The 13,140-nt window shown below is 42.7% G+C and overlaps 1 protein-coding gene across 1 annotated transcript; it reads right to left on the bottom strand.

Moving 5' to 3' along the window:
* Positions 1–3,668: 3,668 nt before the first annotated feature.
* Positions 3,669–5,328, bottom strand: socs1a (suppressor of cytokine signaling 1a). The gene is made up of 2 exons (XM_067233120.1): positions 5,142–5,328; positions 3,669–4,472 (listed from the first exon to the last, which is right to left on the bottom strand). Exon 2 carries the CDS (start codon positions 4,416–4,418, stop codon positions 3,777–3,779), a length of 642 nt encoding a protein of 213 aa, XP_067089221.1. The 5' UTR covers positions 4,419–4,472; positions 5,142–5,328; the 3' UTR covers positions 3,669–3,776.
* Between the last annotated feature and the right edge of the window lie 7,812 nt (positions 5,329–13,140).

Raw genomic sequence — 13,140 nt, 5'->3', positions numbered from 1 at the left:
AGCTCTGTACCAACACCAGTCCCGCACCTGGGAGTAGTCCTGCTTGGCTGCGTGTCTGACTGTGTGGCGGGGTGTTTCTGATGCAGATGGGGTGTTTCTGCTGCAGATGGGGTGTTTCTGATGCAGATGGGGTGTTTCTGCTGCAGAGAAGTGTTTCTGCGGCAGCAGGGGTGTTTCTGCCAGAGTACATCCACCAGCTTTTGGACCTTGCTCACATCGGCCACGTTTCTCTTTCTCACACAAAACAACGGACCTGAATGTATCCCACTGGTTCAGATCCAGGATCTGATTGCCTACCACCCATCTTAACTCTAATCTGATAGGGGCCAGGATGGAGATGGTCTGGAGTCAGCCTCCGGCCTGTCTAATGAAGCTTTACTACTGCAATAATCTAAAGAGCTAACCAATGGGGAGAGAGCTGAATGTAATGGACAGAACACCTCTCCAATCAGAGTGTTGTTACTGTAGGAGGACACGTTTTCTGATGGTGATGGTGAAAATGAGGATTATGAGGTTGTTGGTGTAAAGAGCCCTTTAGAGCTAAGCACACACTGAGATATTGGTGTATATATCTGACCCCCTCTTTCTCCCCATCTTGCTTTCTCTTGGCCTGTCCCATTCCCGTTCTCCTTTTTTCTTCCTTAACTTCTCTTCCTCCCTCGGTACCTGTGTTGGGGTTATGAGCAGGACACGATCCTTAAACTGGATCTTGTTTTTGATATTCCATACCGCAGTTAAGTGTCAGGAAAGCAATACTCCTCTTTTCTTCCTTCTTTCTTTTTATTTATCTAGTCAGCATTCCCAACCTTGCTTTCCTTGTAAATATTTGCCCCGATGTTAAGACTGATGCTATTAAAGAGGACTTAGTGCAGTGTTTTCTGTATGTTTCTACGCTCTGTAAATGCCATCCGCTTTTAAACTTGTAATTATACTAAATTACGAACAGAGAGATAATTCAAGATCTGCAATAAATTATTCTACTTATGATGGTGTTATTGTGTGAATTTGTCATTTGTGAGTTTGTACAATTTATCTAGTACGGTCCACCTTTCAATCTACTATATCTAGGTTTTAGCAATGAGGAAAACATTTGTGCAAACTTTTTTACATTTCACATCATTATTTGGGGCCGTGTTTACCATACAGGCTGAGACCATGATGCAGCGGCCTGAGTTTGATTCTGACTCAGGCCATTTCTGCATGACTCCCCCCTTTCCCATTCACTTCCTGTTACCCTGTAAACATTTATGTCCAATAAAGCCATAAAAGGCCAAAAATCTATCTATAAAAAAAACATGCATGCCTGCTTAACCACTGCAGACTGAGGCAACACATGACACACACCAACACACTTGGACTGCTACAGCTCAGCTCAAAGGCAGGAAAGACTGGAGAGGTGTGAGATTGGTTCACCACTGAACCACATGCTGACTAGAAAAGCCTTCAGAGACCCGTAAGAGAACGTGCATGCACACCCTCTAGAACTGTACAGCTACAAGACAGGGAGAAAACCAGGGTGAGGGGATGATGGAGCAAGGGGCCGGGGAGAGAGAGAGAGGGGAGACCAGGAGGAAGCAGTGAGTGAGGCAGGGGAAGGAGATGGAGACCGGGGGGTCGGAATGTCAGGTAGCACCCCCCTTTGAATAGGCAAGCCATAGGAAACAAACCATTTCCGTTTCCCAAGTGAGCATTGTGTGTATGTGTTCCATACACTGCAAATGTGGCAGCATGCATTAAATTATGCGTGCGTATGTGTGGGGTTCTGTTTTTATGTGGTTTGTGTGTGAGAGAAAGTGTTCTATCTCGTGTTTTCTCTTCAAGGAAACACTGGTGTGTGTTCCTGGTAGAGTAAGGATGCTGAAACTCTTTCATGTGTGTTTCTGTCTCACCACAGGTGGTGGAGGGGGGGGCATGTGTCTGAAAGGGAGAGACAGAGTAGGAGAGAACAAGATTGAAAGGCAACAAGAGAACAAGAGAGACAGCAAAATAAATGAAAAGACAGAGACATGAAAACTAGAAAAATGCAGCTATGAGAGATTCCACTGTCAAGGGTTTAAGGTTTAAGATGCTAACCCTGACGGAGTTTTCAGACGAGTAGGACAGACAGGATAGTCAGTTCAAGACTATTAGACTGGATCCCTCTTCTGAGAAGAGTAGCTGGAGAGGGTGTGGTTTGCCCAGTTGTGGTTCTAAGAGGTGATGACTGTTAACAGGAATATAGATTTCTATTACAAAACTATTAATGCTGTGTTACGAATACATGACTCACACACACACAAATATACTGTACACGCTTACTGAATATGTTCAGTTAGTGTGAGGATTCTGGTGGTCATGGATACTTATCACATTTTCTTATTTTTTCTAGAGAACTCTGTCACAGCAGTGTCAACGTATGACCTTTGCCCAGTTCTGTGTGGACAGTCAGTTTCAGTTTCACATCTGATTCACAAAAGACACATGAGTCATGATGACAATTCCAGTTAATTCATTCAGAGACTACAATGCTACATCTTGTTTTACATTTCTCATAAATTTTAGGAGTACTCAGAATTCAAATAGCATAGATTGAATGCTAAGATATGAGGACAGGTGTACCTTGTACTGAAACTCTGCCTGTACTGAGAAAGTCCATCAATGAAATCATGCAAATTTCTAATGAGTTCATAGTAATCTGTCAGACAGGATGATCAGCCCCCACCCTATCCTCTCTGCCTCCCTTCCCCTTTTCAAGATAATGATATAGGCTAATTTACTGGAATCGAGCCGTAAAGATAATAATACATTTTGTTTATATAGCGCTTTTCAAAGTTCTCAAAGTTGCTGATGACTATTCCATGTTGTTTTTTATTCATTAGTATGTGCCAACGAGCCACTAGATGATACTCATAAGACAAAAACACCCATTTAAACGTGGCCGAAGTAGCCTAGACAAGCTACCATCCAGCCCTTTTTTGATATCCACACACTACACCGGTAAGGACACAGACACGACTGCTCTTCGGAGTGACTCATTCAAACACACCTTTTTCTTTGCTCCTTCCATTTCTGGTAAGCGTGAGTGTGAGCGTAACTTAGTAATTATCTCTTCAACACCGCCAACCTGTCACCACGTACTACCGAGTTGAGTCACCATGGTAACATTACTGTATGTGGAGTTGTCTCAGAAACCATACGCCTTCAGTCTAGAGCTTTAAGCTGCTTCCTCAACATGGTATGATACAGCAGGGGAGAATCACACACACACACAAACACAGCATCAACACAAAACAAAAAACACAAGGGAGAACTGTCTGAAAATTCAAAAATGTGTTTTATTATACCGAACATCATACTTTTACCAAAGATAATCATTTTAACAATAATATTATTACTTAAAATATTTTCCTTACATATTAACAGTTGAATCTGCATGGCAGACAGTGAGACACCACAGAGAGAGGAGGTCTCTGTGAACAACACACATTCATGGTCCATGTAAACATTCACAATAGAGTATTCAAGTCTGCTACCATGACCCCAGATGACCTGTCTACAACAACAGGACCAAGGGGTCAACCACAACCAGTTTCCCATCATAACGCCAACAGCCCAATAGTCTCTTAATGCAGCTGATCTGATGTGTTCTAGATCTAACGAGTCTAACCAGCGCAAACACACTCACACACCCAGTACCAGGGTACTCCCTTGGACTCGCCCACCAGACACAGTCACCGTAGCTCTGGATGTTGACCTAAAGTTAAGGAATCCAAGCCTTAATGCCATCTGCTGTGAGGTCATATCCTGTAGGGAAACTCTAACAGAAAGTTCTTCAGAACCGGATTGACAGGAATCTGCTCAACCTTCTCCCCACCGCCACACACTTCAATGATGCGTTTCCTGCACAGTTCCTGCAAGGTGAGTCGCTGCTTCCTGTAGGGAAGGCTGAGGCTCTTTTTGGGGGAGTTGACGTAATGCTCCAGCAGGGAGAAGAGGCAGGGGAAGAAACGCTCGCTTCCCGCCAGGCTGAACTTCTGCCGCTTGTAGAGGATGCGGACACTGACGGGTCCGCTGGCGGCCCGGTACGACAGCGTGAAGAAGACGTCCTTCTGACGACTGTCCCTGATCAAGAAGGTTCCCACAGCCGCGTCCTGGAGCCTGCTGTGTGCTTCCTCCACCCCTAGAGGACCCCAGTAGAAGCCGCTAAGCTCCAACATGGACGCTGTGCGCGTGATGAGCAGGAAGTCCTCATTGCAGCGGAAGGGCGGGAAGTGGGTGGACACCGGCGTGAGCAGGACCTCCGGAGGGTTCCTCTGGTGCTGAGCAGACCGGTCGGGCTCCCTGACCCCAGAAAAGGATGAAGATGATGAGGACGATGAGGATGTGGATGAGGATAGCGCTGTGTCGTCATGGCCTTCCACTCTGCTGTGTGCTACCATCCTAAGGGGGAGAGCGGCCCCAACCCTCTCCCATCTCTACACAACACAGTCATCCTAAGAAAGGGGAAAAGAGATACACAAGTGTTACTGTTGTGCTACTGGGAAAAATCATTATGGGTAGTCTAGCGGCTGGTTGAGTTGAGCTGTGGCACACTGTAGGTTAGGCTACTATTTAACCATGAGAAGATGCAAGGGAGGAGAGTCGGATTATTAATTCAATTCTTGATTTGTTTAACTAGACTGTCAGTCAGATGTTAGAGCTGTGCAATTGTGGTTGACATGGCACACACATACACACACCAAGGTGACAGGCAATTAACAGTAGCGTATGTGCTTCTGTGATGCTAGTGTAGCATTTTTATGTTACAAGTTATTTCTCAATCGGGAAAACAACCCGATATCTGGCGAGACATGTGAGAACAGAAGCATTTCTAAGCAAAGTAGTGAACTAGGTTACACATAGGCTAAACGTCTGGCACTTATTTCACTGAGTAGCCCGCTTAAATCAAGCGCAGCTTGTGTACAGTACAAGAGACATCAGTTAAACATTACTGTAGAGATGTTTTTCTGAAATAACTGGTACAGTAGGCTACGCTACTGTAGCCAATGCATTTTTGAATTATATTGCAGTCCGCATAAAGTCAAATGTTAAAACAATTCAATGTCATAGGCCCACAGTAAACTATCAATTTACTGCATTGACGAAAAAGATTGTTTGCTTACCGTTTAGCAAAACGAGAATAACGTTGAAAATACAGGGTACATTTTGTGAAATAATCCTTATCGTACAAATCCAAAAAAGCAGTTTAGGCAATTTCCAAAAAAAGTCTACTCCGCAGCGTTGCAGGATAAATATTTATTTGATCTACGTTTATCATGATCAATCAGACCTATTCTCTCTCAACGGTTATTTCAATTGCATACTAGTTCGAAATGTCCTAGTAAGTTTGCTTTTATGCGAATGACTCTGGCCCCTCCTCCTCCATTTACAGGAAATCTTTGTTTCCCTTTCGTATTCTCAGAAATTATATCGCCTGCAAAGAACACAAGTAGCGAGTTCTCGATAGGAGTCAATTCAAGAAAATTGGCTCAGTTCTCCTTTCGCTTCTTTTTAAACTGAACAATGATCAGAAACAGGTATAGGCCTACAGGTAAAACATAAAAATGATTTATAGCCAACTGGAGTACTGACCGCATTATTTTGCGTGGACAGGAAGCCGTCTGTGGTCAACCGGTCCACTTTTAAGTGGACAGGTCGAAATCTGTATTGAATAGGTCAGAGGGCCAATAGGTCAATTTAGTTTAATCTACAAATCAGTTGCAGCAGGTAGACTATTTCACATGCATTGATTATATCACAGCTGTCAACGAACACTTACTGAAAAGATATGGCTAAAAAGTGAATGTTTCGCTGCCCCCTTGTGGGGTTTCATGCGTTTCACAACGTCCATAAACAACCTTTTATACAATCAGGCACTATACAGAATGTTGCATGAGAAGTATAGTGTGCACTAGTGAGCTTCACTAAATCTAGCTCTAAAACACCTATGTCACTATTTGTGACTTGTGACATTTGTGCAATTTCCACCCTCTATGCATCAACCTAAATGTGTGGACATGTTACTGGAGCACGGCCTATCATGTAGCTTTCAGAGATTTCTCAAAAAAAGGTTATATCCTGTGTTCTAGGTTTGTAAAGCTTGATAATTGTAATAAAAGGTGTCTATAAAAGGTGTCTATAAAGGTGTTCTATATATTCAAAGCAAAAAAAACACTGATATTATGGATGCTGTGAACCCTAACCCGTGCAGCCAAACTTGCTGAGTGCAGAGCAGACAGCGGAGAGTGTTATCCACGGCAGGACTGTAGATGCCACCTGGTTAATACACTTTGCTACAAATGAAACATAATACAGGAATTGTGATCATCTTTGTTTGCAAACAAACACACACACACACACATATTACTAGTTGCGCTCTTGCGAGTGTTGATGACTGTCTGTGTTTCATTTCTGGGAAACAGAGACAAGGACCATAATGCCAGACGCAGGTATAACATGGTCAGCAATGAATGGATGGATGGATTGAGGAAGGAAGGAAGGAAGGAAGGAAGGGAGTTTAATAAATGTCTACATGCATTCACAATTTGTACACAGTACTTCCTTTAGCATCCATTCGATACACCCAGTACATGTTGATATAGGAGTTAAGTCTCTTAAGGCCAAGTCAAGTTTAGGTCAACTTTAGGTCAAGTTTCTTTAGGCAAAGTTTTAGATTAACTGGTGGAGGCAGTACAACCTCTTGGCTTGTCATCATGAAACTTAAATAGGAGGTCTGAAGGTTAAAGGCAAATTAAGTATTGCAAAATGCAAAAACAAAAATGTTGTTTATCGTTGATGCTAAGATTCTTGGAAGAGAGCTTTTGAGAGGCTGGTGGGAGAAATAGGGAGGTATAAAAAAAAAAGGTATGGCAGTTTAGAGTGATTCAACTCCCAAAACGTGCTGTACTGTTGATGTTGGAATAGTTCCTGCACACCTCACTTCTAATTGTCATGTAAGTTTATTGTTTCCCCAGAAGACAACACCCTGTCCATTGGACATGTTAATGATACACCTTACATTGTAAACAACATGATTTACTGCTGAAAAGGTAATCATAAAATAAAGAATTTAAAATACGTCTGTCACAATTGTTCCAAATGCACATATGCTCCAACGCGCAAACGCACTCACACACACACACATACAAATTGATTGGTAAGGTTTTTCTCTGAGTGTGTGTGGGTGTGTGTATGTCACATCTACCAATTTGCCTACATATCCCTTTTCCTCAAGCTATAGGCTGAGTGGCGATTGGAGAGAAGTCGCAGTTTCTGATTGAGAGTGAAACTGAAAATATTCTCTGCACGAAGCCAGCTGGGCGTGTCTTATCTGCCTTGAAACACACAAAGTAGCACTTTCTGATTGGCTGACAGGTTACTGATATCTCACCTATCAAAACAGGGAGAGTTTCTAGAAATGGGTTCTGCGGTTCTTGTCTGTCCAGTCCAAGTATTATTTGTTAGCTGAAAAGTATGCACAAATGCATACTTGTCTAAAATAAGGTATTTTTGGAATAAACTTTTCGCCGGGTTTAGAGCACGCCATGTTTTTCGCTAAGGAAGAAACAGGTACTGTTAGCAAATCGATTAGCCTGCGTTGTTGCGAATGACACACACAACCTGACCCACAGAGGTTGCAACCAACTTTCAGTGAGTGAGTTGTCATGGTGATTACAGTTATTACTGTAAAGCTCCTGATTGGACCTTTATATTGGACAAGTAAGATAGAAACCACATTTAGTTGGAACAAAAAGATGTGCCGGTTGAAATGGAAACGTTCCGTCAAAATGAATTAATTCCATAATAATATATCGGTTATAGGTCCGGGTCCGGATAGGGAACCGCCTGGGTCCGAACCCGGACTGCGGTCCGCCAATTAGTGACCCCTGCCTTAACAGGTAAACAGTTGAGCTGACAGATTCATCTGGTTGCCAGGCTATCCTGTGTGTGTGTATATTTACAGTAAAACACACCCGTACACACACACACACACACACACATGCAGGCATGAGACACGTGTACAGACTATTACAGTACAGTTTCCTTGTACTGACAAGTGTTAGAGGAAAACCACACACACAAAGCCACCCTACAGCGGTCACATGACACATTTATTCATAACTGCATCATTTAGAAGCTCTTTTTTAGGTCAAAACTGCATACTAACTGATGGCATGTCACCTGACTTCATAGAACAAGCTTCAAAATAAAAGTGAATCAAGGAGAAGAGGGAGGGACAGTGTCTGTACATGTTTTGAGGGCTGGTTTGATGTTGGTGGGGGATTCAACTGACTCCCAATATGCTTTCAGCTCACATTGTTTCTATTTATTATATCACATCTGAGCTTTGGCCCATGCCCATCCAAGCATCCAACCCGGACTGACTGATCATGTAAACAGCACTTAATGCAATGTGTTGAGTAGTGATTTACCTAACAGCAGGAGTTTCGCTATGAGGAACTCACGCTGCACTGGGATTGTACTGCAGATAGCAATCTCTCCTGACACTTAGTAGGACGTGCGGTTTGAAGAAAGAAAAAAGGAAGAAAGAGAAAGAAAAATTATATATATATATTTATATGAGAGAACAAAGCACACTCAATTAGGGGAAATACAACTGACAGAATATAGTATTTTAAATACACTCCCTCAGAGAACAATATAATCTGATCTTTGTACTTTCAGTTTGTCAAACTTTCACTTTCAGATCAGATAAAATAAAAAAAATGTATTTCGCAACAAACTCTTGACTGCGGAGAAACTGGAAGCATTCTGGTAAAACTCTCCTGCAGCAATGAAACTTTTATTGTAACCATGCAAATGCCAATTACCGTGCACATGTTTAAGAGGCCTAGCTACAGTAAAACTCAATCCTAAAGTCCTCAAACATTTCAGGTCAGAGGATTAAAGCATATTAAAAGTATTTAAAACTTTTTCCTTAAATGTTTGAAGGTGTATATTTGTGGTAAAATTGCGTTATATGCATATTCATGTTTGTATAGTCAGGTTTAATGGTATTATTATTGAATTGCTATGTTGAAAATAATAAAATGAAGATACTAGTACGCTCATATAATATATTATTATCAATTGGCAGATGCCAAACCACCAGAATGAGAATTTCAAAAAATTTCAGAAAAGTGCAGATTTAGATCCCTATTCACTTTTGATTAGGTTAACTGTCTTTTTGTTTGGTGTTAATAATTTTAAAACCAGAAGTGCAAGTGAAAATGTTATAATGCCTGATGAAACCCAGTTGCTAACACAATATAATTCCTAGAAAAGCTTGAGTTGGGTATTTTGTGAACATGTTTGGTTCATGTACAGTCAGTCTGGACTTCCCCATAATCTTGTGTTATTTTATAGGTGTTATCTTATCTTTGAGGCTGTAGTGACAAATGCTCCCCCTCCTCCAGATCAACTAAGATAAGGGTCCATTATGTTTACGTAAGCCAAGAGTTAACTTAGGGGTAGCTACTCTCTACACATGGAATGTTGAACACAGTAGCATTCTTATACAGGATAAAGGGTTACATCTTCAACTTTTCTGACAAGAACTCCACATAGTTACAGATGGAGTCAGGACGCTCCTCTCCACAACTTTCTCTTTCTCTCTTCCATCTGTGGTCAAAGATCCTGCTTAACCCTGTCCACAGCCATGGAGTTCCCTCTAGTGGGCTGAAATGGATGTGTTCATGTAATCTTCTGACACAAATGTACTGTGCTTTATGCCTGTGCTGTGCTGTACTGTGTGTGTCTTTCAGAAGATTGCTTTCATATTTCCACCTTCTTCTTCAGACTGGAACTCCAACTGGAGTCGGTCTGTGCTCTGCCCCTCCCAGAGTCTAGCTAACTAGCTCTCATAGAGGTAGTACTGTAGGTCTATCCCACCATGGAGTGATGGTAGACTGAGGAAAAGGTGTTTTGAATCTCGTTCCTTTACTAGCCACCAGAGGGCAGCGTCACATCATTTTCATCCAGTGCCATCCTGCAACGTGCTCAGGAACTGAGTGCACATTCATGTGCATACAGTATGTGTGTGTAGGTCTCTATCTGTAGTTGAGCATGAGTGTGTATGAGATAAGAGTGCACATGTAGACATGTTATATATATGTGTGTGTGTGTGTTTGTGTGTGTGTAAGGTCACAGTGAGGCAGTGTGCGGGGGAGTAGGATGGATGAGAGCTTGGATACTGCAGGAGGCCTGGGGGGTGGAGGTACTCTTTCACTTTCTCTCTTTCTTTCCCTGGTAACACATCAATAAATATTCTGTCTGTCTCACCTATGGCGTCCCTTTCAGCGCCACGCTTTCATCCATCAATGACAGCATATTGTGTAATAAATATGGATTAACCTACGATCTGCGATCTCTCTGTGTTGCACACAATTAGGTTGACTTAGCTTGATCCTCTGTGTCTTATTGTTGTACCGTAAACAGGGCAGCAAACCCTCATGATGAAAAAAAGCCACAAATGCACAGACGCACACACACACACACACACACACACACACAGACAACTGTATGCCCACACAAACCCCACTTTTGCTGTTGCAGTTGAGACAATGCGTGAGGAGAAGTGTATGCTCTGAAAGAGGAAGTGAGAGGAGAGGGGATGGTGTAGCGTCACAACTGAACCACCATGAACACGCCCCTCGCTCAGCACTTCATTTCACTATCGTAAACAACCACAAGATTAAACCAGATGGCATCCAGTTACCTCACATTGTTCAATAGGGACTGATGGTTCAATAAGGGAGTACCAGATCAAGCCGTTGTTATTGAGTTGTTGGATTAGATGGTCACCAATGAGAATGTTTCTGTGTTTTTCCATGTTTTCAGTCATCTGAGCCAAACCAGCCTGTCTTGTGATGGTGTTGACTGACAGGAGAGCTGAGAGCTGGGCTCGCGGCGACAGGGGCAGGGCAATACTTCCTGGAGCATCAGTTGGGCTTCACACAGACCTGTAGGTGTGAACACAGCAGCGCTCAGAGAGGCAGCATGCAAATGTTGACAGGGTGAAAGCAGAAGGAAGAGGCTTGTGGTTTCTGTTTGACCATTGTGTTGTAAGCTTGGCCCTGGCAGAACATAACCTACAGAGATGGAGGGAGGGAGAAAGGGGCCATGAAGCACATGAAGAGATGTGAAACTCTATCTGTGCCCATGTCAGGGTTGGAGTCCATAATGCAATTTCATAACTGATGTGAGATCAGTTATTTTTGTTGAATTACATTTGAGAGCACATATTTTTGCATGAAACAATTTTTTAAACAATGTTTTTACTTTCTAAATTCACATTTGATATAACCTGTGACATGGTGTATGTGTGTGTGTGCATGTCTGTGACATGGTGTATGTGTGTGTGTGTGTGTGCATGTCTGTGACTTGCTGTATGTGTGTGTGTGTGTGCATGTCTGTGACTTGCTGTATGTGTATGTGTGTGCATGTCTATGACATGGTGTATGTGTGTGTGTGCATGTCTGTGACATGATGTATGTGTGTGTGTGTGTGCATGTCTGTGACATGGTGTATGTGTGTGTGTGTGTGTGCATGTCTGTGACATGGTGTATGTGTGTGTGTGTGTGTGTGTGCATGTCTGTGACATGATGTATGTGTGTGTGTGTGTGCATGCCTGTGACATGGTGTATGTGTGTGTGTGTGTGTGTGTGCATGTCTGTGACATGATGTATGTGTGTGTGTGTGTGTGTGCATGTCTGTGACATGATGTATGTGTGTGTGTGTGTGCATGTCTGTGACATGGTGTATGTGTGTGTGTGCATGTCTGTGACATGGTGTATATATATATATAGCGCCCGATCACAAAATAAGTCATTTAAGGTTACCTTTCATATAAAACAGGTCTATAGCGTGCTCTTTTATTAAACAAACTAAACACTAAACACTGTGTAGTGTCTGCTTCTATGGTATGTGTGTGTATGTGTGTGTAATATGTGAAAGTAATTTGAATATGCATATAATATTGATACATATCAGTGATCCACAGATTCACTGTTTGGGTTTTTATACTTTTCTAAGGCCACTAGACAGTTACATTTTTACGTTACAAATGTACTGCAGAATGCATGCTTTATTATTATCATTGTATAGTATGTTGTGTGTCAGATGGGGGTCAGATGGCTGAGCCGTTAGGGAATTGGGCTGTTAATCAGAAGGTTGCTGGTTCGATTCCTGGCACGCTAAATGTAAATGTGTATGTAACTACTGATCCTCAACTTTGCAAGAATATTTGGTCTGTCATCTTCCTACGCTAGTGTGTGTGGGGGTGTGTGAGTGTGTGTGTGTGTGTCCACCACAATCACTACATGACAACACACAGACCAGGTTTATGTAACAACAGAACAGAATGAAAGAGGCAAAAAAATAACAAGTGAGAGAGGAAGAGAAAGATGGACTGCAAAGTGATGAGTCACTCAATCATGTCTGTCTGTCTTGGGACATGTTCCATTATCATATGTCTCTTATTCACGCGGGGAAGCTGACAAGAGGTCAAGGCTAACAACAGACCTACCTGGGGGAAGAGCAGAGAGCACGGCTAAGGAAAGGAAATTAGGGGAGAGGAAAGGAGAAAGGTGAAGAAAGCCCAGGAAAGGGAGAGAGAGAGAGAGAGAGAGAGAGAGAGAGAGAGAGAGCGAGAGAGAGAGAGAGAGAGAGAGAGAGAGAGAGAGAGAGAGAGAGAGAGAGAGAGAGAGAGAGAGAGAGAGAGAAGAAGAAGAAGAAGAAGTTTCCTTACTATGCAATGGGGGCATCACAAACATGCTATTGAGATGATTTAGTTGAGCAGCGATGTCATGTTGACGCCAACAATGGCTGCACAAATACCATATCCTCAAGTCACTTAGTCACCCATCAAACATGATGACCTCACATAGACCCGGTCTCTAAATTGCATATCAGGGTCACATGCAGATACCAGCCTGAAAACTGCTGTGAACATGGTGGAACCCAATTATATATCCGAACATTTTCTTTATAGAGGCACGAGCGGACAATTCACACAGGTGATGCTGACGAGAGAACAGGGGCGGGGTTTAGTGCGCCAGTGTGTAGCTCAGCACTGTATCTCTCTTCTCTCAATGTACCGGCGGCGGCGGAAGGCACCAGTTG

Source organism: Osmerus mordax, chromosome 3 (assembly GCF_038355195.1).
Source record: "Osmerus mordax isolate fOsmMor3 chromosome 3, fOsmMor3.pri, whole genome shotgun sequence".
In the NCBI taxonomy this organism is placed as follows: domain Eukaryota; kingdom Metazoa; phylum Chordata; class Actinopteri; order Osmeriformes; family Osmeridae; genus Osmerus; species Osmerus mordax.
This window is presented reverse-complemented; position numbering and strand designations above follow the sequence as displayed.